This window comes from Artibeus jamaicensis, unplaced genomic scaffold, assembly GCF_021234435.1.
Source record: "Artibeus jamaicensis isolate MK-2021 breed Jamaican fruit bat unplaced genomic scaffold, CSHL_Jam_final contig_924, whole genome shotgun sequence".
NCBI lineage: Eukaryota > Metazoa > Chordata > Mammalia > Chiroptera > Phyllostomidae > Artibeus > Artibeus jamaicensis.
Genome location: NW_026522015.1, coordinates 1,866,946 through 1,892,107, shown reverse-complemented (window position 1 = coordinate 1,892,107; position 25,162 = coordinate 1,866,946). Strand labels below are relative to the sequence as shown.

General features: G+C 37.5%; 1 protein-coding gene across 2 annotated transcripts in view; it reads left to right on the top strand.

The window, feature by feature from the left end:
• Positions 1-363: 363 nt before the first annotated feature.
• The window catches only part of VPS41 (VPS41 subunit of HOPS complex), a 221,199-nt gene continuing 196,400 nt past the window's right edge, over positions 364-25,162 (top strand). For both annotated transcript variants that reach the window (XM_053655114.1, XM_053655113.1), the window contains exons 1-2: positions 364-426; positions 9,504-9,542. In XM_053655114.1, coding sequence (XP_053511089.1) covers positions 406-426; positions 9,504-9,542 — 60 coding nt within the window. In that variant the 5' untranslated portion in view covers positions 364-405. The remainder of the gene's footprint in view (positions 427-9,503; positions 9,543-25,162) is intronic.

Below are 25,162 nucleotides of genomic sequence, written 5' to 3'. Positions count from 1 at the left end.
CAAATTTAAATCCTATTTCTGTCACTTATTAGCTGTGTGACCTCGGACACAAGGTGTTCTCTATAAATGGGGATAAGAGTAGGAAGGATTACTGGTAGAATTGAATGATACAGTTTATGCAAATTTATAAACCCAGGATCTGATACATAGTAAATATTAATAAGTAATATAATAATCACGAAAAAAATAAGACCAACAATAAAATAAAGCATTAACGATGGTTACATTCAGATTCTTCAAAGAATAACTTCGTTGAGTTTGAAGAGTCGGAAGCCAAAACCCGGGCCTAACAACCTAACCAGATAGAAAGACCAGGCAGTTAAAACTACATTTCCCAGCAGGCCCTGGGCCACAGTGCCTCCTCTTCTCTCTTCCGGGTGTGTCACGTGACTCCAAGGCTGCGCCATGGCGGAATCCGAGGAACTGGTAAAGGCAACTAACTGGGCAAGGGAAGGGGAAATCAGGGTGAGGTGGTTTGATGCTTAGAAAGCAGTGTGTGGAGGTGCGGAGCTTCTGGAGGACCCTGTAGGCCCAAGGCAGGGCGGGCGTTGAAAGGCCATGGGAGCAGAGACGCGGGGGTGGGATGCCTGTTCTTGGAGGGCCTTCAACCGGGCAATGCCCACCGACCCACCCCAAGCGTTTGTGAGGCGTCCCTTTTCCCGGCTCTGCCACTATGGCCTGGGCTCAGTGAAATTTTGGCTTGAAGACAGCATGGGCTACCCCAGCGGCTGACTGCCTGTGGGAAGCGTAAGAGATGACTTGAGTTTTGAGTCCAGGTGACTGAATTTAAATTGCTTTTTACTCGAAGAAGGGCAGTGAGAGCGATTTGCAGGAGTCATGGGAGAAAGTAGATGATGGGTTTTGTTTCTTATCTGTTGCATTTAGCTACAAAGCAAAATCACTGCGGCGTGCAATACTGGTTAAGTGCATATGTTCTGGAGCGAAAATGAGTAGGCTCCAGCGCTGGTTCTCTTTTTAAATACATGATTTGAGGTTAGTTATTTAACTTTCACATAGAAGATAGAGATATATAGTGTCGTCTTTGTAAGGTGGTTTAAATTGGAATGAATTAGTACACAAAGTTAAAGTTGGCATGAAATTAGGAGAGGAATTATGTGTTGCTGGCACAACATCAGGTGAAAATGTCCAGTCAGCAGTTGGCAAAGTGGCACTGGAGTTTACAGGAGAAATAGTGATGGCAATAGTTATTTTCATACAAGCAAGAGTGGCAGCCAGAAATTAGTTGGAATGACAGACTAACATAAAGAAGACAAAAAGAGCGGATAAGGCTGGAAGTTGGAGAAATACGTAATTTTTCATTTCCCAGGATCGTTTCAGCTTAGCACTGCTTTTCCTCACAGATTAATAGGACCATCGGCATCCATAATCAACTGTAAGAAGTGATTTGGTGATGAGCTGGTTAGCACCATAATAACAGAAATTAGCTAGTTTATAATTTGTACCATTTGCAACATACTTACGTAATGAAAATATCCCCTTCATACATCTGATCTATGCCAATAATTAAGGAATTAGGCAGAAATTTGGTTTGGGTGGTCATTGAGATAAGAGTCTCCTACTTACCAATGGAGCCTCGTTCGTGTTCTGGGCATTTTGAAGGAAAATGTTCATTAAGCACATGTACTTTCATGGCTCATTGTTGGGTTTGATGATATTAGTGAGATTGGTTTCCATACTGTATCCCTTTCATATTGAAATAAAATTTTTTGGCGGTTTGATTTGAAAGCCCACAAAAAAAAACCTCCTTCAAATCTTCGATATAGGGTAGTAGAAATGGAGAGAGTTTCTTTTAGTTTTTGCTGTTGTTTTGTGCAGGAGTTTTTTGCAAAGCTGCCTGATACAGAAAGTTCATGATAAAATAACAATGCTTTGAATTTGTACAGCACTTTTCAGTATAAAGAACCCTTTCCCATTTGCATTTGGTCCTCAGAAAAGAATTCTGTGTGGTAAATGTTTATTTTCATATTTATGTCAGGTCCAGCACCTGTTCCAGGCTTTCCAGTGGCTTCTCATTGCACTCTGAGGGAAAGCCAGAGTCCTCATAATAGACTCGATGCTGTATAGGACGTTGCCCCAGTTGCTCTGTCTGCTTTCTCTGACCTCATTTTTCACTACCTTTCTTCCCTTCTATCATTTTGAATCAGCTATGCTGGCTTTATTACTGTTTTTCCTACAAGGCTGGCATGTTTCTGCCTAAGCACCTTTGCTCATGCTATATGTTTTTTTTTGACCCGAGATAGGTACTGGGGCTTTCTCCCTCATTCCCTGTATGTCTTTGTTCAAGTGTTATCTTTTTTAGGTGAGGCTTTCCCTGGTCATTCTTTGAAACTTCTTTCCTTCGTATTTTCTTCCTTGTGCTCGTCTATGTTTTCTGTATGTTCTGAATGTTCTTATAATGATTGCTGTGTATTTTCCCCATTGGAACGTAAGCTCCCCGATGACAAGGGTTTGTTCAGTGCTCTCTCTCCCTGTACCTAGAGTGGTGCTTAATACTCAGTACATACTAACATTTTCTAGGTAAACAATAGAAATTCAGACAACTTAAGTAGCTTGATCAGACTTGTATCTATATCTCCAGTCATCTATCTTCAAAGCTCATAATTTTCACTAGAATATCCTGTCTTTTAAAAAATACTTAAGAACCTAATCCTAAGTATTTTTTTAACTTTATGAAGTAGAATTAGCCCTTATCATCTTTATACATTTCCTGCAAGTCATTATTTCACTTTTGATGTTTTAACAGCCAGGGAAGGATTGGAGCAGGCATTCATCCCCATTCCCCAGGAGTGTTAGTGTCCTTTCCCAAAAGACCAGTCATCAGCAGAAAGGAGCAGACATTTACAAATTGTACTGTGTATTTTTTGAAAGAAAGCTAATAAATAATTGTGTCTATATTATTAGTCCTTTATAGATTAAAGATGCTTAAAATTTTCTCTTTTTGTTTGTGCAATTCACATTTTACAGTAGAAAGCCATTATAATCTCAAGTATAAGATAATTGGCCTTTATTATGCAGTTTTTTGAAGGCTAAAAATGTACTAAAGTGGAGTTAGGTATGTTTGCTAATTGTTCTGTTCTAATACTATGAACCTTTTAGAAAATCTTGATACAGTTTTTCCCCTCCAAATGCTTTAAGAACTAACTATAATGACCTGTTAGGGCAAAGGAAGCTTTTTTGCTGCAAATGCAAACATTCTTCCATGACAAAACTAAATCTGACCTCTTAGGGTTTCTGAGCATTGTTTTTGGTGATTGCTTTAATTTTAGGGAGAACCAATAGTGAGATCTGTACTGAGTTAACAAAACTTCAAACAGTAAACTCAAACTAAAAAATCACTTTTTGGACATGAATAAACATTTTTTAAGGGCTATTGGGATATCTTTGTTAATGCTGAGTATGGTAAAGGTACAGTAGTTCTCAAAAATACCTACATATATGTTATATAGTTCATGGGAAGAGCTAATACCCTGCCTTCTGCCTGGAAATTTTCTAAACAACAGTTTTATCTAGGACCAAGATAATTTATAGTTGATCTTGAGAATCATAAGGTGCCCAATAGTATTTGTTAATACCTCTCATGAATAACATTCTGCTTGAAGTCTGGTTGTTTGTATATTTGTCTTATCTACTACAGACTGCTGAGTGAGTCCTCAAGAATAAGGACGAGAGCTTTCTCATGTCTAACTCATAGGGCTAGTGCTTTACAAGTACTAGGGGCTTGATAAAATGTTTAAATGAATTTATTAGGGGGAAAATTGCCTTCTAAATTGAAAATGTCAAATTGTAAGTAGGTTAGACTTTGTGGTGTTATTTTTATCTTCCTCAAAACTTTTGAAAGTTACTAATTTAAATGTATTGTAGATTACTTGCCCTATGTAGACTCCTTACTCTGCCAACTTCTCAGGTATCTTTCATTTTTCCCACAGCAGGGAACTTGGGTGTTAAACTATTTGATCAATCAGACCATGTGTTTCTTAATCAAATAGGACAGTTTCTCTTTTGACTTCTCCCTCTATGTTTTAGAAATTAGGGAAATTTTATCCTTATTGTAGAGCATTTACTTATTATCAGAGGCACATTCATGAACATGTATACTTTCATGTGGTTGTGTCCCATGTGTAAAGAAAAATCAAGTCAATAAATAATTGAGTACCTCAGTTTCTTTGCCTGTAAATTGGGGGTTTTATTTCTCCAGAGCTGGCTGTGAACATAAAGCATTTTAAAGTGGCCAGATTGAAATGATTCTCTTATAAAGAACACAGTGATTTATCATCCAGATGTTGGGGTTGGCTTAGGAATGCATGTTTCTCTTCTCTTAATTTTGACCAAGACAGACTTTTAAAAGGAACTACTAATACAGAAAGGAAAAACAAAGCCCCAAATAAGTTGCAAGACAAATTTTTAGATGGCTCACTATTTAGTGTCATATAACTAAAGTTTAGTTACAATTTAGCTTACCCAGACGTGTTTATTGCCTTGTTAGTTTTTTCCTTTCATATATATCTGGGTTGGTTGGCTGAAGGCCCATGCCACTAGCTGATTATTAGTGGTCTTCCTAGAAGTTGCATGGCCACCTTGAAGAGGGAGTCCTTATCAAATCAGGAGCTTCTGGGTTTCATGCAGCTCCCCATTCATGCCTGCCTAGTTGCAGTTGCCTTTTTGTCTTCTAGGAACTTGATTCTGCTAATGTTTTGTTACCAAATGCTTGTGATTCTAGGCTTTTTATTAATACCCACTGAATCAGAATCTGCCAAGATGGCATGTATTGGCAGGTACTAGCCAGTTCCCCAAACTGAGTTTAGTTGGTTCTAACACAATGTCAGATTTGGGATCGAGTCACTGAATCACCAAGCTGGGGCAGGTGTCAAGATGTTTTTTTCACTTGCAGAGCAAGATGAGCACAGTAGCTAAGGCTAGTGGATTGAACAGGGTTGGTCACTTGAGTCTCCTTGCGCCTGCTTGCTCCCCAGGTATGTTTTTTTTAATCTTTCCTACTAAACTGGCCAGTTCCAAGGTACCCCAAAACTTTTTGAAATTGAGTCTCTCTTATACAAGGCTATTAAATACGTATCACACAGAATATACCCCCTTTCCTGTGCCTGTGTCAGACATTGAGAGCTCTCACACCCTCTCTTCCATCAAGCTTTACTCTTTTGCACAGACTGCAGGGAAGGAAGCAAAGGTGGCAGTACAACCTTGAATGTTCCTTGTCCATATCCAGCCCAGTCTGGTTTTTTTCACCCTTGTCTTTGTTCTGTTTCTTCATTCTGCAGTTTGCAGCTGGCCTTCCTCAAGCTCCAGCTGCCTGTTCCTCTCCCAAATTTCCGTCACCCCCGCCCACCAGCGAACAGTGAATATACCCTCAGAATTCTGAGGACTTCACCACCTGGAAGGTCCTGGCTTCTCTCTCTCCTGGGCTGACAGCCTTCCTCACCTTCTGCCTCTAAGGCCAGCTGTGCTGAGTCTTTTCCCAGGCCACTGTCATGGGCCCCATGCTGATGTTGGAAATGGGGTTGATAGATTGAAAGCTTTTATTGAAAGTGTTATCTGAGAGCCCTAGTATCCCCTTTCTCAGACTCTTACTAGGTGGTTAACATTTTGTTTGACTTTTTCTATGCTTGTTTGCTGCTGCCTCCTTGCAGGCCCACTCTGTAACTGTATTATAGCCACAAACTAATAATTCAAGCCTGGAGATAATGCACCTGGTATTGCTCATAAGTGGAAAAAGGAATATATAGAGGAGGGAGAATGTTAGATCAATTGCTTATTTTTTTATTGTCATCACCGGCAGATGGATGTTGAGCTTTTTCTTTGAGTAAGATAATGGGAGACGAGAGGCAAAAACATTTGGGTTTATCTACATTGTGTTTTAAAAGGTAACCATTAGGACAAGGCTGTTAATATTACAAGCTGAGGGTTATAGAAAAAAACAAAGGCCACAGGAGCTCAGATTTGGACCTCGTGTTTTAGGCTTACTAGAGACTATTCTGTGAAAGAGGTGGGACCAAGGTTGGGCTGTGAAGAAAGATTAGGATTTAGAAATGGCCAATGTGTTTTAAACTTTAACAAAAACCTGATTGGCAACATGAAAATGTAAACCATGGAACCCAAACTCATTGTTGAAGCAATAGTGAAGTCCCTCAGGTGCCCCTGTGGGTTTTCCTGAACCTATGGAACATGTTGGGAGTTGGAAGAATGCTAGGATGAGTGTGGAGTTGGGACAAGGGCCTTCTAAGCTGAGGGAAGCACTTAAGGAAGGGCTCAGTACAAACAGTGCAAGTTCAGGGCAGACACATGGCAATAGAAATGAGTAGAATTTTCCTGATATAGGGAAACTGGGAGTGGTATGGGTGGGTGAAGTGCATTCTATCTTAGGGACATAGCTGCTCAGCTACAACTGATGTGTGTAAAATATAGATCCTAGTAAACATATTGTCTAATTTTTATGAACTCAGAAATACAGATTTTTATATGGCAGTCTTAAAGATACTACCCAGGGCTGGAGGGCCCTGGGTTTGTGCAGAGTGGGAAGTGAGGTTAAAAGTCTGTTTGGGGCCAGGGTGGGCTTTGAGTACCTTGCTGAGGAATCTGAAATCTCCTGACTCCTGAGGATTCTTTGAGGAGGGCAGTGTCCAGTCCGATAGGTGTTTCGGGAGTGTAATCTGACACAGTTGAATATATTTCAGAGGTCACATTTCAAGCTATGGAGAGCATTAGGTTTGGTTAGATGATTGAGTTTAAGGGATTGGTCTGTAAAAGCAATTGTAGACTATAGCTTTTCAACCTAGACTTTGACAGAAACCTAGATTTCTGTCACTGTGTACCTTCTAGTTCATCATTTTTGCTTCAACCAGAACAGCACTTTTTTTGTGGTAAAATATGCATACCATAATGTTTACCACTTTAACCATTTTAAGTGAGTGATTCAGTGGCATTAAGTACATTCACACTGTTGTGCAATCATCACCTGCTTCAGCCTCAACAACTTTTCATCATCATAGATTGAAACTGTGTACCCATTAAATAGTACCCTTCAGTGCTCCTTTCCCTACCTTTGCCAACCCCTATTTTACTTTCTTCTTATATTAGAGTAATCCTACAATATTTATCATTTTGTATCTGGCTTATGTTGCATAGAGAACAACACAGTTTTATAACCTACATTTTCATGATTTGCAGTTAGATTCTTTCAAAGATAGAGTGTGACATCACAAAATGTTTGAAAACCACTGACTTCCTAAATTGTAATGTTTCTCAAGTTTCAGTCTTATATCTTAGATCCTTCACTGAGGACTTTGATGTCACATGTTGTTTGCCTGGCTCTGTAGCTTATTAAACACAGGGGCTTGATGAATGAATGAAGCTAAGAAATAACAGACCAAGCTAATTCTCACAGTCACTCATGCATTGATTTGGTAGGGTGGTGGACACAAGTGTAAGTTTTTGGGGCCATAGCTGTGTTTGAGAGGTTTGTGCTGCTGCTGAGGATCAGTCTGAGCGAGACCTGGAGTAAATGATCTTGACCGATACTAGCAGTCAGAGGAAGTACCTCTGAAAGCCTGGGTTTCCCTGAAGACTTCAGTTTCCACAATCTGACTGCTTTCTCTGGGGAGCAAGAGTGTAACCTGGTTTAGAATTTTTGGATTGAAATTGCTGGGTGGGGACTTAAGCTTTTGTTTTAATCAAGAATGTAAATGGGACATTTGCGCTTTGCACATGTATGTATTTGAATGGATTTCAAATATGAAAAAAATTTCTTCTGTTTAATGTCATTTTTCTACAAAGAGTAGTTGAGTGTCCTTTCAGAGTTCTAGAGCTAGGAAATAGGAACCTATGTGTGGTTCATTGGCACAGTTACCAAAGCCTAGTTTTGCTAATGCTAATAATTTAATATTGAGGGACTTTTAGAAGTTCACCTCTAAGCCTCAGTGTTCTTACATCAGGGATAATTAGGAAATTTCAAGATGCTGCCTGTAGCATTTAGCATTATGGGAATATATATAATAGATGCTCAGTAAAGATGTCAGAATAGTGACATAATATTAAGTGGAGTGTGTTCTAAAGAGAAGGATAAGGAGAGTAAGTGAACTAAAACCTAGAACTGGGGATGGTTAGCACAGAGGGTAAACAATTTAGAAGGGTAGGCATGCTCCGTGTTATTAATTTACTGGAGAGCTGTCACACAGTAGTAGAATAATCACATTTTTTATGTGTCTTATTGTTGTTAAAAAGTTACTGTGCAGAGATTGTAACTTCAAGTTAATTAAGAACTTCCTAATACTTAGAATAACATGAAAGTAAATAGACTGCATTGGAATGTAGAGGAGAATCTCTTCTTCGTCATGGTTAATGATATAACTACAGTAAAATTCTTAATTACAGGTAACATTCATCCCCATTTTAAAGATGGTCTTTCCACAAGGCTGATACCCCGGCAGCCTGCCAGCTGCCAGGTTCTTGCTGATTTTCCATGAATGAAATTAAAATGTTTTCAAACACCAAATTTATGTTTGTCCTGTTGTCCAGTTTGCATTGAGTACTATATGTATACATCAGACTTTCTTTAAAATGGTCATTCTTTTGGTTGAAAAAATATTTGTTATGTCTAAATGTCCTTGACTCCTTTTTTTTCTCTTCTTTATCTCATGGATTATTGTAAAATGCTTACATTCAGTGTCAGCAGATTAGTTGTGACTTTTTATTGCTATTGATATCTATGAGTACGTTAAGTAAATCTTCATTTTGCTGACCTGTTTGAGGATACATGGCATCAGCAGATTCTCTCTTTCAGTGGACAGGTGAGAGATTAGCAGGATCAAGTCAGTTTTTCCCTTTTTGCTTTGTTTTCTACAGAGCAGCAAGATTCATTGTCTAGCAAGAGGGAAACTGTTAAATGGTAGCATTTGTCTTCCAGTTAATGGTTTAAAGAGTGGATGTAAATTATGTGGCTTGTTTGCACAGTGTCCGATAGGTACCACTGTAGGGAAATTCTTTTCTAAATACTGTTTAAGCAAGACAGTTATTTTTATGTAACTAGATTAATAGCATAATAATTAATGGCACAGGAGCTTTTCAGTGTAAAAATTGGTTTATAGATAATTTGAGATGGCAGTTCCCTCCTCCCTTCTGAGGTTGATAAGGCTGTTTTGCCAAAACGATTTGTATTTTTAACAAGGGAAAAGCCTTCCATGTACTCACATGACAATTTCTGGGGTCATTTGTCAGCCTGCTGACCACTCAAGGGAGGCCGGCAGGAGGAGTGGATTTGTGTGGCCCCAGGGCGAGACCTACAAGGTGTGGAGGAGTAAGAGACCTGTGAAAATTGGACCATATGGAGTCCTTTAACCTGTATTTGCAGATTATCTTTAAAAAAAAAGGGAAGGTGGATATTCATGGTGGGGATATAAGGACTCTTTTCCCTTGAAAATATTTTGTATTCTTTTCTCATTTTTCTGACGATTTTCCCCCTCTATGCTTTGTAGGAAACCGGGTCTCTTGAAGAATCTACTGATGAGTCTGAGGTAAGGTGGTGATTCAGGAGCCTGGGGATTTCTAGCTAAACCAAGTTATCGTCATGAGTGTGTTCAGTCTTGCCAAATCCAGCCTTCCCAAGGCTGGGGTGATAAAGTAGGGCCATAAGTGATGGAGCCTTTGGGCAAAAACATGCCAGTTGTCTTTAAAAATGTTAAGTAGAATATCTTCCAAAACAGACAGGAAAAGGAGCAAAAAGTTTTCTCCTTGTATTGAACAGTCTTTTAACCTGAAGCATGGGAAAATTGGTATGAAGTTTTATAAACTAATCTTGACATTTTAGAAAATAATCATTGTAGATTCTACAGTATTTATTCTTACCTCATTCTTTTCATAAATATGGTGTACTCATTGCTGAAATGTCTGAGTCATTGAATTGATGGTTTATTTCATAAAATCAAAAGGGAAATAGTTACCTTAAAAGCCGTTGGGAGCTAAGTTGCATTAAAGATTGTACTTTAAGGAAAACAAGTGATATATAAGGAAGGGCTTTTTAAAAAATTCCTTTTCAAGACTATGCAGAAGAAAAAAGTTTAAGCACAATACAGATTAATTAGTGCATCAGTTATATAGATGGATTAATAATAATTATATATTTTCTTTTAATATTTTTTAGCTCAGAGGAATATTAATGTATTTATGATAACTAGCTAGAGATCTATACTGATGTGATTGTAGCCATTATAGTCTATTAAATTTGTGTTGATAATGCGTATAGTGTTTTTCGTTTTGCTTTTTAAAAATATACTTTATTGATTATGGTATTGCAGTTGTCCCATTTTTTTCTCCCTTTTATTCCCCTCTGCCCTGCACCTCCCCCTCCAACCAGCATTCCCCCGGCTTAGCTCATGTCCATGGGTTGTACATGTAAGTTCTTTGGCTTCTCCATTTCCTATACTGTTCTTAACCTCCCCCTCTCTATTTTGCACCTAACATTTATGCTTATTGTTCCCTGTACCTTTTCCTCCATTCTCCCCTTGCCTTTCCCTGCTGATAACACTCCATGTGGTCTTCATTTCTGTGATTCTGTTCTTGTTCCAGTTGTTTGCTTAATTTGTTTTTTTTTTAGGTTCAGTTGTTGATAGTTGTGAGTTTGTTGTCATTTTACTGTTCATATTTTTGATTATTTTCTTTTTCTTGATAAGTCCCTTTAACATTTCATATAATAAGAGCTTGATGATGATGAACTCCTTTAACTTGACCTTATCTGGGAAGCACTATACCAGCTCTTCCATTCTAAATGATAGTTTTGTTGGATAGAGTAATCTTGGATGTAGGTCCTTGCCTTTCATGACTTTGAATATTTTCTTCCAGCCTCTTCTTGCCTGTAAGATTTCTTTTGAGAAATCAGCTTAGTCTTATGGGAACTCCTTTGTAGGTAACTGTCTCCTTTTCTCTTGCTGCTTTTAAGATTCTTCCTTTATCTTTAATCTTGGGTAATGTAATTATGATGTACCTTGGTGTGTGCTTCCTTGGGTCCAGCTTGTTTGGGGCTCTCTGAGCTTCCTGGACTTCCTGGAAGTCTATTTCTGTAGCCAGACTAGGAAAATTCTCCTTCAGTATTTTTTCAAATAAGTTTTCAATTTTTGCTCTTCCTCTTCTCTTTCTGGCACCCCTATAATTCGGACATTGGAGTGTATAAAGTTGTCCTAGAGGTTCCTAAGCCTCTCCTCATTTTTTTGATTTTTTACTTCTTAATTTGTTCTGGTCGAATGTTTATTTCTTTCTTCTAGTCCAAACCATTGATTTGAGTCCCATTTTCCTTCTCTTCATTGTTGGTTCCCTGTGCATTTTCCTTTTTTTCACTTTTCATAGTCTTCACTTTTTCCTCTGTTTCGTGACTATACTCAACCATTTCTGTGATCAGCCTGATTACCAGTGTTTTGAACTCTTCATCTGAGAGGTTGGCTGTCTTTTCATTGCTTAGCTCTGTTTTTGGAGCTTTGATCTGTTCTTTCATTTCAAAGAACATATTCTTTTGTCTCAGCTTGCCTGTTTGTAGTAAGGGGTGGAGCATTAGGTATTCACCAGGGCAAGGCAACCCAGGTTGCCTTGTGTTGTGGCACTGTATGTGGGGGGAGGGATCTGAAATGGAACAATGCCGCTTAGTCGACTTTGCCAACTTTTAATTACTTCCTTGCTACCCACAAGCATTTGGGCCCTTTTGATGCTGATTTCTGGGTGGATGGGTTTGTATATGTTCTGTGACCCTGTTGGCCTTTCCAGTGAACTCTCCTGTGAGGCTGGGAGTTTCTTCCATTGCTGGAACCCCCACACATTTTTACAGCCAGAGATTTTGAGGCTTTAGTTTCCCTGAACTGGAACCCTGGATTGTGGGCTCTGTCTCCCTTCCCTGTTATTCCTCATGCAAATGTGGGACTGCCAGCCACCTCTGCCAGTTGTCACCCACCTTGCTGTTGTCCTCTGTGCCCTGGCTGCCTGTCTCTGTCCCTCCTACAGGTCTGGTTGAATGTTTCTCCTTTAACTCTTTGGTTGTCGGACTTCCACATAGTTCGATTTTCTGGCAGTTCTGGTTGTCGTTTGGTTTTAAATGTGTTGTTGTCTTTCTTTTGGGTGTGTGAGGAGGCTCAGTATATCTACCCCCATCTTCACTGGAAGTCCTTCAGTGAGCTATTTCTTTTGGTTATTATATTTTCTAGTTATAAATGTTTCATTTTTAATGATATCTTTTTCTTTGTTGAGATATCCTATTACTTCATTTATTTTAAAGGAATTTATAATTGCTTATCAAAGCACTTTTATGATGGCTGTTTTAAAATCCTGGCCAGATAAATATAACTTCTGATTCATTCTTATAAATTTTAAAGGAAAACAGTATTTAAATAATGACATCATTAATTGCTTCAATTTTCAGGTCCACTTAATTATGTGCTAAATTATGTGCTTTTGCATGAATTGTCTCATTTAATATGTATTACAGTCTTATCAGGTACTGTATGAGGCAGGGAAGGCTATCCGTGCTGCAGTAACAAACAGTTCCAAAATTGTAGTGGTGTAACAGAGAATAGATTTATTTCTGAGTAGATTCAGTGCTGCAGGGAGAGGAAATTGTGTCATCAACAATACAGAAATGTCATTATTTTCTGTAGGGTGTTTTCCTGTGTATGTATAGACCAGTCTACTATGGAATACTTTGGTTGTACAGGTGGAAACTGAAGCAGCTCTGTTTCATAGAGAAGTGTATTTTTTTAAAACTCTGCTTATTTTGTATAGGTTCTTGGTATATTGTTTATGTAGAAATATATTTTACCTTTTAAAAGAGTTTGGTGTGTTGTACAGAGAAGTTTGCAGTAGAAGCATAAAATTGTTAGCCTAACACTTCAAGATTGAACTTGTACAGCACAGAGAAGAATAACAAGGGAAGACCAATCATGCTGAAGAGGGGTGACAAGAAAATAGAGGAGTGTACCTAATGAAAATTGATAGGTAATAAGGTCTGCTTTGTACCAGGTATGGGTTCCAGTGACCTTTTATTATTTGTGAAAGCAACTGAATAGTTAAACTAAGGCTTATTCTGCTTGTCATGTGTTCCTTTGTAGCAAATATTGCATATTGCATATAAATTACAATACCCCTTGTCTGGACCATGGCATGTAATAACAGAAACTTAATTAGTGTTACCTCTGTCTTTGTAAATTGTGTTACTAATAAACATATTCCCTGAATAGATGTCCATTAATATCTGGCTTAGTTCTTGCAAATATCACAAATAGGAGGCTTTTAATATGTTATATATATTAATTTCTATAAACCAAATGGACTGACAAAAAACTATTTAAAATAAACCTGCATGCAATTTATATGAGAAATTAATATTAAAATGCTAATTCCAGATGCATCAGTCACAAGGAGGGTTCTTTATCAGTTTTGTTAAAGTGAAAATCAATCATGAGAAATCAGTAGATAGCTTTTTTTAATCAGAAAATACATCACACAAAAATAATTTATTTATCTTACCTGGTGGATAGAACATTGTGAATCATTAGTGAAACATAAATGGATTCTTTTCATATATTAGTTTTAATAAACAAACTTAGAACAGCTGGTAACTAAAATGGTAATGTGTCTTGTTAGGAGATTAATTACTGAGAAAAATGGACCACAGAATTATATATTCTTCCAAATACATTTGAATTAAAAATTTGCTGTTTTATTTACTGAGCTATTAATATTAACAAGTTCTGCTGATTATTGCATCATTCAGGCATGGATAAACATTCCCTTTGAAGCATATATTATAAAAATTATTTATTTGGAAACAGTAGAAACTTTCTGGATGCAGTACAGATTTGTGAACCTGTATTTCTGCCATTTGTTAGAGATTGGAAAGATAAACATGACTCTGCTATGATATATCTTTGAACAGAATTTAATTTCACTATCTAGGAGAAAAATTATTTAAGCAGTCCAAAATAGACTGATTGATTATTATTACATTCATTCGGCAAATATTTATTTAGTACTTTCATCTCTGGGTGCTAACATACACCAGTATTTGATGAAGGAGGGAGACAATAGGCAAAAACATATATAGTTATATCAGGTGGTGATAAATGTTGTAGATAATAAAAAAAATAGCATTGGTTAAGAGGCCTGTGGAGCGGGCTGAGGAGGTACTATTTGTCCTGGTCAGGTAATGCCTCTCTAAAAAGACATTTGAGTAAATATCTGGGGGAAAGGTCTTATAGGTAAAAGCAAGAGCGAATGCAGTATTGTCAAGTGGGGTCATGCTAGACATCTTTACAGATATGACTGGGGCTGGAGCTGTGTGGTAGGGAGTGATGTAATGAATGTCCAAGAACATAGAGCCTATAAGTCAATTATAGATTTTAGTTTTTACTGTAAGGTGGGAATCCACTGGAGAGTCATGTTTTAGTAAGATCACTGTGGGGGCTGTTTGAAAAAAAAAAGAGGTGTGGGAGAGGTGGCAAATAGGAAGCAGCACAATCAGTTAGGAGGCTTTGGCTGAACTCTAGGTAGAGGTAATAAAGGATTTAGGATATTTCGAAGTGAAGTCAATATATTTCCTGTTGAGGATGTGGGCATGTAGGTGAAAGAGAAAGGAATCAAGGCTGACCCACTAGAAAGGTAGAGTGGTTAACTGAGATAGGTGAAGACTGGTTTTGATGTCCAGGGTGAGGTGTTGCTGGTGGGGGGTATATTAGGAGTTTCAGGGTGGGTATTTTAAGTTGGAGATGTCAGTTAGACATCCGGGGGAAATGTTAGGTAGTTGGATTGAAGAATTCTAGTGCAGGTCTGAGCTGGAGAGAATTTGAGTCAGTATTTAGATGGTGTTTAAAACCATGAAACTGGATTGAGATCATTTAGGGCATGAGGTCAGATGAAGGAGGTCTGATGCCCGATTATTAAGGGTACTGCAGCATCTGGTTCATGACAGGAAATCAGCACAGGAGACTGAAAACAAGTAGTCAGTGAGGTAGGTAGGAAGAGAACAGAATGAGAGTGGTGTCCAAGAAGGTGAGGGTGGAATTTATCTCAGAAGCAGAGCATGGTCAACTGTGCAAAATGCTCCTGAGAGGAGGAATCAGATGAACTTCAGGGAGCCATCCTTGGATCTGCAAAGGTGAGGCCATTGATGATCCTCACAAGAGCAGTTGTGGTGACTCATGATGTTTACGGTGCTAGTAGGACCTGGCTGGAATGGGTGAAAGAGAGATTAGGTTGGCAAAATGGTTTTGATACTCCAGGAAATTCTTCACTGTATATTTTCAAATGGTGATATCCAGAATGCTCATAAGGGACATATTTGTTGAATAACTGTTAAAGGAGGTAATATATATTTAGCACTATGCCTGTCTTAGAAGGTATTCATTAAGCATGTGGTTGATGCTGTTTTATTATTTGCCCAGTTCTATGCCAGGTACTTTCATGAGGGCAGGGACCCTGTCACTATGGTCTCACTACCAGAGCTGCTCATGAGTGAATAAATGGATTGGTTTCAGTAATTTTCACAACAACTCTATGAAACTAGCATTATATTTTTATTTTGGGAATGGTGAAACTGGGGTTTTGAGAGTTGCTTCATCAAAAATAGATATGAAGGACCACTCCTGGCCTCCTGACTCAAGCAGAGAAGTCTTTTATTCCTCGAAAGTATTTTGATTTAATTTAGGGACGAACAAGTTAGAACTGGCTTATAACTTTGGGTTTGGCTCGGGGCATCCAGTTCCATAGCCCACCATTATTTTTATTCTCTCTGATTCTTTTTTTAAATATATTTTATTGATTATGCCATTACAGTTGTCCTATTTTCCCCCCTTCATTCCCCTCCACTCTGCACAACCCCCCTTTAGTTTATGTCCATGTGTCTGAAGTTCTTTAGATTCATACTATTCTTGCCCTCCCCCCATCTTCTACCTACTGTCTGTGCTCCTTATTCTGTTCCTTTCCCCCCCTTCTCCTCCTCCCACTCCCCTGTTGCTAACCCTCCATGTGATCTTCATTTCTATGGTTTGTTCCTGATCTAGCTGTCCTCTTAGTTTGCTTTTGTTTTAGGTGTGGTTGTTAATAACTGAGTTTGCTGTCCTTTCACTGTTCATATTTTTATCTTCTTTTTCTTAGGTAAGTCCCTTTAACATTTCATATAATAAGGGCTTGGTGATGATGAACTCCTTGAATTTGATCTTAACTGAGAAGCACTTTATCTGCCCTTCTATTCTAAATGAAAGCTTAGCTGGATAGAGCAATCTTGGTTGTAGGTCTTTGGATTTCATGACATGGAATACTTCTTTCCAGCCCCTTCTTGCCTGTAAGGTCTCTTGTGAGAAATCCACTGACAGTCTGATGGGAAGTCCTCTGTAGGTGATTGTCCCCTTATCTCTTGCTGCTTCTAGGATTCTCTCCTTCATTTTAATCTTGGCTAATGTAATTATGGTGTACCTTGGTGTGTTCCTTCTTGGGTCCAACTTCTTTGGGACTCTCTGTGCTTCCTGGATTTCCTGGAAGTCTATTTCCTTTGCCAGACTGGGGAAGTTCCCCTTAATTATTTGTTCAAATAAGTTTTCCACTGGTGGCTGTTCCTTCCCCCCTTCTGGTGCCCCTATAATTTGGATGTTGGAGCATTTAAAGATGTCCTGGAGGTTCCTAAGCCTCTCCTCATTTTTTTGAATTCTTGTTTCTTCATATTTTTCTGTTTGGTCATTTTTTTCTTCCTTCTGGTCCACTCCCTTGATTTGAGTCCCAGTTTCCTTTCCATTACTATTGGTTTCCTGTGCATTTCCCTTCATTTCAATTAGTTTCACCTTCATTTGTTCCTCTAATTTGTGACTAAAATCAACCAGTTCTTTGAGCATCCTGATAACCAGTGTTTTGAATTGTGTATCTGATAGGTTGGCTATTTCTTGGTCGCTTAGAATTAGTGGCTCTAGGGCCCTGGCTGGTGTAGCTCAGTGGATTGAGAGCAGACTTGTGAACCATAGTATCGCAGTTCAGTTCCTGGTCAGGGCACATGCCTGGGTTGCAGGCCAGTTCCCAGCAGGGGACACATGAGAGGCAACGATACATTGATATTTCTCTCCCTATCTCCTTCCCTTCCCCTCTAAAAATAAAGAAAGAAAATCTTTTAAAAAAGAATTATTGGCTGTAGGGCTTTGAGTTCTTCTTGAGCCATAATGTTTTGGTCTGTTCACACCTGTTAGATATGAGGGGAGGAGCCTTAGGTGTTCACCAGGGCTGGGCAACTCAGTCACTGGTTTGTGAGGCTGTATGTGGGGGCGGGGTCAGAGAGGGACAATAGCAGTGCCCTCTGCTGCTTCCCGCTGCTGGGGCCTTCACAGTCTGTCTCACTGCTCACTCCTTCGCCTGGTTTATCTGTGATCGAATGTGTGACCTCGGTCAGCCTGCTGCCTTGCGCCCTCACTGGGTCCACCTGTCGCAACCCCACGCCCGGGATCTGCCAACTGCCGCCTGCGTGCCTGGGTTGGTCTGGCCGAGTTTTCCTGTGAAACCCCGCTCCGCCAGTCACTGGCTCCGCCCCTCTTACTGGTCTGGCTGAATGGTTCATTGTTGTCGGACTTCTGTATAGTTCAATTTTCTGTGTTTTGGTTGTGTTTTGTTACTAAAACTTTGTTGTCTTTAAACTTGGTTGTGCGAGGAGGTACAGTGTTTCCACCTTCACCTCCATCTTGGCTGGAAGTCCTATTCTCTCTGATTCTTATACTGTTGTTAGTAGTGGCAGGAAATTGGTTGGCAGAATAATGGTCTCCCCAAGATGCCTATGTCTTAATTCCTAGGATCTGTGATATATTATTTTGTGGCAAGGGAAATTAAGGTTGCAGATGGAATCCAGGCTGGGCCAGTTCAGTCACAAGGTCTTTACTAGTAGAGGGTGGAGGTAGAGTTCAGAGTGTTGTGATTAAGGACTCAACTCACCGTTGCTGGCTTTGAAGGTAGAGAGGGAAGAGGAGACCCATAGACAAGGAATGTAGGTGGCTTATAAAAGCTGGAAAAGTCAAGTAAACAGATTCTCCCCAAGAGCCTCCAGAGGAATGCAGATTGCTAGTATCTTGATTTTAGCCCAGTGAGATCTGTATTGGACTGTAATACAGCAAATTGGTGTTGTTTTAAGTCACCGAGTCTATTGCAACTTGTTATAGCAGATATGGGAAACTAATACAGTAAATAATGTGATTGAATGATCTTGTTCCCTTAGCACTTTTCATTGGGCTTTATTTCTCAGGGTTTGGGAATAAAGTACATCCAGCAATGGAAAACATACCGAAAATAGTTGTACTAAAACTGTTGATACTGTCAGGGGCTATATTTTAGAAAAACATGTGTCTCTTTTTCAATAATTGTTCAAGAATGTTGTTTAAATGATAATCACACTTAACAATTAGGGCTTGATTGTTTGGTGTTGAGACTTTAAGGGATTCTTTCTCTGCAGCCTGGATTTAATTTATGAAGTTCTCTTTAGACTTCCCACATTTAAATTCTTACATGAGATGTAAGAATTTACATCTCTGTCTTAAATTGTATGTTTTTTTCCTTTGATATACTTTGGGAGTTTTGATATCAGGGTTTAAAAACGATTGAGAAGTTTTTAATATCTCCTTATTATGTGATAGGTTAAATAGCTTACAAATTTTCCACTCTTTGAGAGTTGTTAATAGAATTTGCTGTTAAAATTGTCCAGGCCTTTCTGCAGGAGATAAGCTATAGTATTTTGACTTCTCTTAGTTTATTCTGTTGTTATTTTATTCCATTTGTCTTTATTTTTTTTTCTTTTTTTTTAAATTTTATTTATTTATCTTTAGAGGGGAAGGGAAGGAGAGAGCGAGAGAAACATCAGTGTATGGTTGCTTTCATGCGTCCCCTGCTGGGAATTGGCCTTCAGGGAACTGGCCTGCAACCCAGGAATGTGCCCTGACTGGGAATCGAACCGCGATTGTCTGGTTTGCAGGCCCACGCTCAATCCACTGAGCTACACCAGCCAGGCCATTTGTCTTTAAAAAGTACTTATCCTGAGACTTATTAATTATTCAGTTTTCTAGTTTATTAATGCATTTTTGCTTTAACTTTGTTAGTGTTCTTTGTTCCCTGCAGTGCCCATCTTCCTGCTCTCAGTGTTCTTTTGCTCCTGCAGTGGTTATGGCAGGGACTCCTAGACCATTGATAATGTACTGCCCAGCTATTAGGGACTGGTACCTATGCTAGTAGAAGAAAGTTATAGACAATTGATAGCCCTGGCTGAAACTGTGGGCGTGAAGAAACAGTGGGTGAGGTTGCGGATAGTCACCTCCTTTTGAAGGACAGGGCCTAAGGGGTGAGGTGGGTATCTGCTCAGTTGAAAGAGGCAGGCTCCAAGTTTTGAGTGTGGAGGGTCGATAGAAAGCATTTTTCTACCTTTTGTTCAGGTGGTTTATGTTTTTGTCAAACAAATCAAGGTGTGTCATGAATTCTAATTCATATTAAACGTAAGTATTAGATTCTCCTTGATTTTGATAACCATTTATCTTAATTTTTATTGCTATTATAGGTTTTTATCTTTATTTGTTTCTTCGTAGAAACTTTTGAGAAGCTGACAGAGGCTTTGTTAGGAGTAGCCAGCAAGGTGCTTCTTTGCACCTGGATTATGAATGTGCAATTCAAAATGCTTCAGAGGTATTTAATCTCCTCTAAAACATAAAATAATCCTGAAAATTGTAGCATTTTCTTTTTATATAAGAATAAACATATACATTATACGTCAATGTAAATTTTCATGAAACTTTAGTTTGTAGGACCTCTTTGCTACTGATGTTAGAAGATGATGATAGAGCTTCATTTCTGTACATTTATCTATAATTCTAATTTATACTGTTGCAAAATAGCCACCCCCTTCCCTTTCTTTGATACCTCCACGGCCCTGTCTGTAGAATACTTCATGGTTCAGATGATCTTTGAGGTTCCTTTTGGCTGATGTTGTATGATTTGAATTTTCTTGCATGTAAATCTTAATGAGAGTATCTTAGGAAAACTTCTTACTAGTAATTTGGTTTGTTGTTACTAGGCACCATATTTTGCTGTGTGGAATGTGTACTTTTTTGCTCAAGTTTTTGAGGGAAAAATAAGGATGTGCATTATACATGAGTATAATGATTACATACCATGGGTACAGTAATGGGCATAATAATCATGTGTGTAATTTGCACAAAAAACCTGGGTGTGCATTATACACAGGAGCACATTATGTACAGCAAAATATGATACTTGTGTTTTCACTGGTCTTTATCAGGTACCCATAGTTTTGTTAGGTGAAGTTCAGAACAATGAAAAGGCATAAACCCTGCGTCTAAGCATGTTGCGATCAATCACCAAGGCATACTGAGAAGAAAGGAAAAGAGTGTTATGTTGGCTTTAGTGGCAGAAGTTGTCCACCTGACTGGCATATCTGGAAGATTAGTAAGGTTTTTCCCAATGGCTGAAGAGAATGAAAAGCTTATTTGCTTTCCTCTCTCTCTTTTTTATCTTCTATATATTCTTACTGCTTTCCCAATATAAAATAAATGATGGGAGTAGATCCTGCTTATGGTATTTGGTTTAGGGTATAGGAACCTTCACCTTATTTTTCCTCCTTCAATTGAACGTGAAATTCTGATACTGTAGGGCAAAGGAGAGACCAGGGTTTATGAAGACTGCATATCTTGTGAATCACAAGTAGGGCTCTTCAGTTACTACAGGCTCAACTTTTTCACTTGTCCAGTTGCAGTACTATGGTAAGGAAAGCAGCTTTGAGAGATTAGTATCTTAGTTCAGTCAATACAGGGTTTTGAAGAGGATGCTGCTGAAGAATGGCTTTACAAATAATATTTATTTTTGTCATATACTTATTTCTGTAATAAATATAATACATGTTTATTTTAGAAAATATTGACAGTAGCTCACAATAGTGATTTTATTTGCTGTCTTCTAGAATGATCACAGCAACCGCATGATATGAGTCCTATTATCATTTCTATCTGTAGATGGAGAAACTGAAGCATGGAACAGTTACTGTGGTTGTGGTGGTTATTCTGATTCTCCACCACATATGTATATAAATTTCTTCAGTGAATCATGCAACACAGGTTTTATGACCTGTGTTTTTCATCTAATAAAATGTTTTGAGAACATTTCTCTTTGTTATTAGCCTTTGAAAATATATTTTAATGTCTGTGCAATATTTAATCTTTTGAAATTTATTTAACCCACGGTTTCTCAGCCTTCTCATTATGGCCACATAATTTTTTTTGTTCTGGGAGATTGTCCTGTACATTGTAGGCTGTTTAGCATCATCCCTGGCTTCTACCCACAAGATGCCAATAACACCATCTCCTCCCACTCAGGTATGACAACAGATACGTCTCCAGACATTGCCAAATATATGTCCCAGGAGCACAAAATAATCTCCAGTTAAAGACCACTTATTTAACCATATGTATTTTATGCTTTTTAAAATTGTATGTGGATATGAATAGACTCATTATGAATTTTCTCTGTATATGATAAGGTAGACCCATATCATCTAGGTTACGTTTTCTAGCTCCTAATTTTATCTAATTTGGGGGGGTTAATATGTTTTTGGTAATAGTAATATTGCTTGAAAACCAAGAATTTAATAACATTATTTGCATTCATATATGAATGTAATTGCTTACCTGTCACCAGTCTGAATGAAAGGCATCCTGGGAGTTTTCACCACAATTGTTTTATTGTAGATGAATTCTGTCCTTTACTTCTATGTCACTTTCTTAAAAAGTTTGGACATTGAGGCAGCTAAATACCTTGTGTTATTAATGGACAGCAGAAATTACTCTCTCAGCATGTTTATGTAATTTTATTGATATCTTTTGACATCTTAGAAGGATACATAAAGCCATCTTTCTTACCACACAGTCATTGTTTTGTATAAGTAAAATCATCTTTCTGTAATAGTACTGTTGCCTACAGTAATTAATAATTGAACTTGCCCTTTTTAGGAAGTGCTGTTCATTTGTGGGGGTAGGGAGGGGTGATGATAATATAAAGCTAATTAAAGTCTTCATTTGTCCTTAATTAATTTTGAATATTAACATGTAGAGTCTTTTTTATACAGATTTTTTCATCGTAGATCTCTTCTACTTTTTCTGGAAAAGTTCAAGATTGATATATTTGGAGATGTCCTATGTTGTTCATGTATATTTATTGATACCATTATAGTTTCAAAGAAATTTTTATATATGATTTATACAATGATAGGTAGTTGTTTTTGATTATGCTGACTTTGTTGATAAAACCATGTTATAGAGATCTGTTATTAAAAGTTTGTTATGTTTTTGATACTCAATTTGAATGTGATTGACTTACAGTATAATTTCAATTATGATTTAAAAAAATCTTATTTGTATTTGATACCAACTTTTTTTCGGTTATTGTTTTCTCTATTTTTTCTAATAGTGATCAAAAATAAATATTTTAGTATGTCATGGAGTATGATTTGTAAAAAGAAAATTTTTTTAATTCAAATTTTCTAAAATTCAAATGTTCTGATAATAGACTTTAATGGATTTTTTATTTATATCTTAAACTTAAAAGGTTGACTACTAATTTTGAAAACTTAAATTTTCCTTAAGGTAATTAGAATTCTAGGGAGAATGTTCTAGAGGAGGAAAAACTTTATTTTGTACCTTCTTATCCACATTTGATTATTAATTTGCTTTTTATTAATACTTGGTTTTTCACTGTGGAAGTTTAAATTGCATCTTCTTAACAATAAGAATTTTTTAAATATGTTAGTGTTCCTTATTATATCTAGCTTTAAAACATTGGATATTCATTTAAAAGGATTTGTCTTAGTCAGATGCAGTTGATGGTAAGAGAAGAACTAAACCATTCACCTTATTGAAATTCCTACAAGTTCAGCTGAGGTCTTTCTCATAGGTGAAACTGGATGGGATAAAGGCCATCTCCGTAGAGTGAGTTTGTGAATTGCCTAGGAGTGCTCAACTGGTGCTATTTTTCACTAATTTAATTGGACTTTATATCTTACTTTTCCCCTTCAGTCTTTTTAGTATCATTTTATTTTGTAGGAAAAAAAAACACAAGAGAAAACTGGATTTTAATAAATGATATCCAGAAATAAAAATTTAAGTTCTATGTATTAATAGTAACAATAGAAAATTTAGTGATCTGGTTAACCTCCAGAATTCATATAATGCACATTTTTAAAAAGTAAAAGCCAGTGTGTATTTGGACAGTAATAATGATTTTTAAAATTTACTGATGTGCAGAAGTTATGGATAAAGTTAAGACAGCATGAAAAATTGGTCATAGACACAAAAAAATGTTCTTGTACATTTGTACGGTTTGAAATTGTACAAATTGTACATCTTGTAAATTTGAAATTATCAGATGAAAAATGTAATATTCTTGAGGACTCTGTCCATGCAAATTTATCCTTTGGTGTTAGTTGACATGAAGCATAGCTCCTGGGGTCCGCAGTGTTATGGATGAGACAGGACAAATTCACATGGACTACTGAGTCCTGTGGAGGAAAAAGGATGGCATAGCTTCTCTCTCAAGAAGAGAAAAGCCTTGGAGAACCTTGGCCACTCTCTCAGGAGGTAAGAGCCCAGACCCTTGCCTTGAAAGGCTTTTATTGCTTTTCTGGGCACATTACATGATGGTCCTCATTTACTATGCACAGGTTTTCTTTAGTTGGTTACCTTTTACAGAAAACAAAGGAGAAGATGCTGCTAATCAGCACATCACAGCAGAAGGATATTTGCAAATGCATAGGCAAACTTGGTTGAACTGGTTACACTCATCCTTGGAAGGTTTAGCATATATTTTAGCAAGTTACTTCAAAGATATGCAGTAAACATTTGCTTCCTCAATTCAGGGTGCATGAGTTTTAGCAAAAGCAAGTCTCATAGCAGTCTAGGTACAATGCAAGCCTGATTGATTCCACACGGGAGAACCTATCCATGGGCAGGGGTCCTGTGCATCTCCTAGTGGGAGCTGGGCCCACGCCACGCAGAACAGTCTCCTATAGTTAGGAACAAAATTATTGTCTTTAATTGCCTTAATCTGTTATCCCAAAAGTAATTTTTTTTTGTTTTTAAGTTCAAAATTTAGTAAGAATGAGTATGATATGGAATTTATTTTCAGAGCGTTTTAGATTTCTATACAATGGTTTGAAGGACTTGTCTTGAATTCAAAGTGCTGTACACTTAGTGAAAATCTATGTTAGTTGATTGTTTTGAAAGGAAAGCTACAAATTTTTCTAGTATGGGTAAAAATGTCACTCTCTTCTTATCTTTGCTTAGCTGCAAGTTAGGACTTGTACTTTTCCACTAGGTTGTCTTATAAAAACTGTTAACTGTCATTTCAACTCAGACCGTTGATGGATTTATGTGTAAGTTTGCACAATTAACATTTAACAAAAATTATGATTTGCTTTTTATTAACACTGGTGGTTTTCCATGGAAGTTCAAATTGTATGGAAGCCTCTTTTGTATTTAAGTTTTTTATAAAGAAACTATATAATCTGCTTGATTAAAAAATTTTTTTTATTTAAAATGTAATATATAGTCTGAAGTAGTAGAATAACCTCTGTGAATTGTATTTTTGGATCACTTTCCATTTTCTTTGTTTACAGCTAGCAGAAAAAACCTTAAAAATTCACCTTTAGCCTGCTTTTAACTTAACATAAAAGAGACCTGTCAGAAAAGTGGGAAATGCTATATCAAATGCCTAATATTGAAGTTTTCATTTTATTTATGGTTTTTGAAGCCTGGCACAAATACATCAGTGAACTGTGTTGTGAAAGTATTTTTGTATATTTATTGAGAGGAATTATTTAGTTTTCAATTGTAAATAAGACAGGCAAATGTTATTTACAGTAAGTTTATCTAATGGTCCGTGGATGAGTGCTTTTATGCAAAATAGTCAAGAGGCTAGAATTAACTTTTCACATTGGATGCACATTTGATGTCCAGACTGGAGCAACATGTGACATCTTATTATAAAGACTACCATTCAAGATTCAATTTGTATTTACCACATTTACTTCAGAATGCACACAGTGTTTTTGCCACATTTCATGTTAACTTTGTAATGATTTCTATTT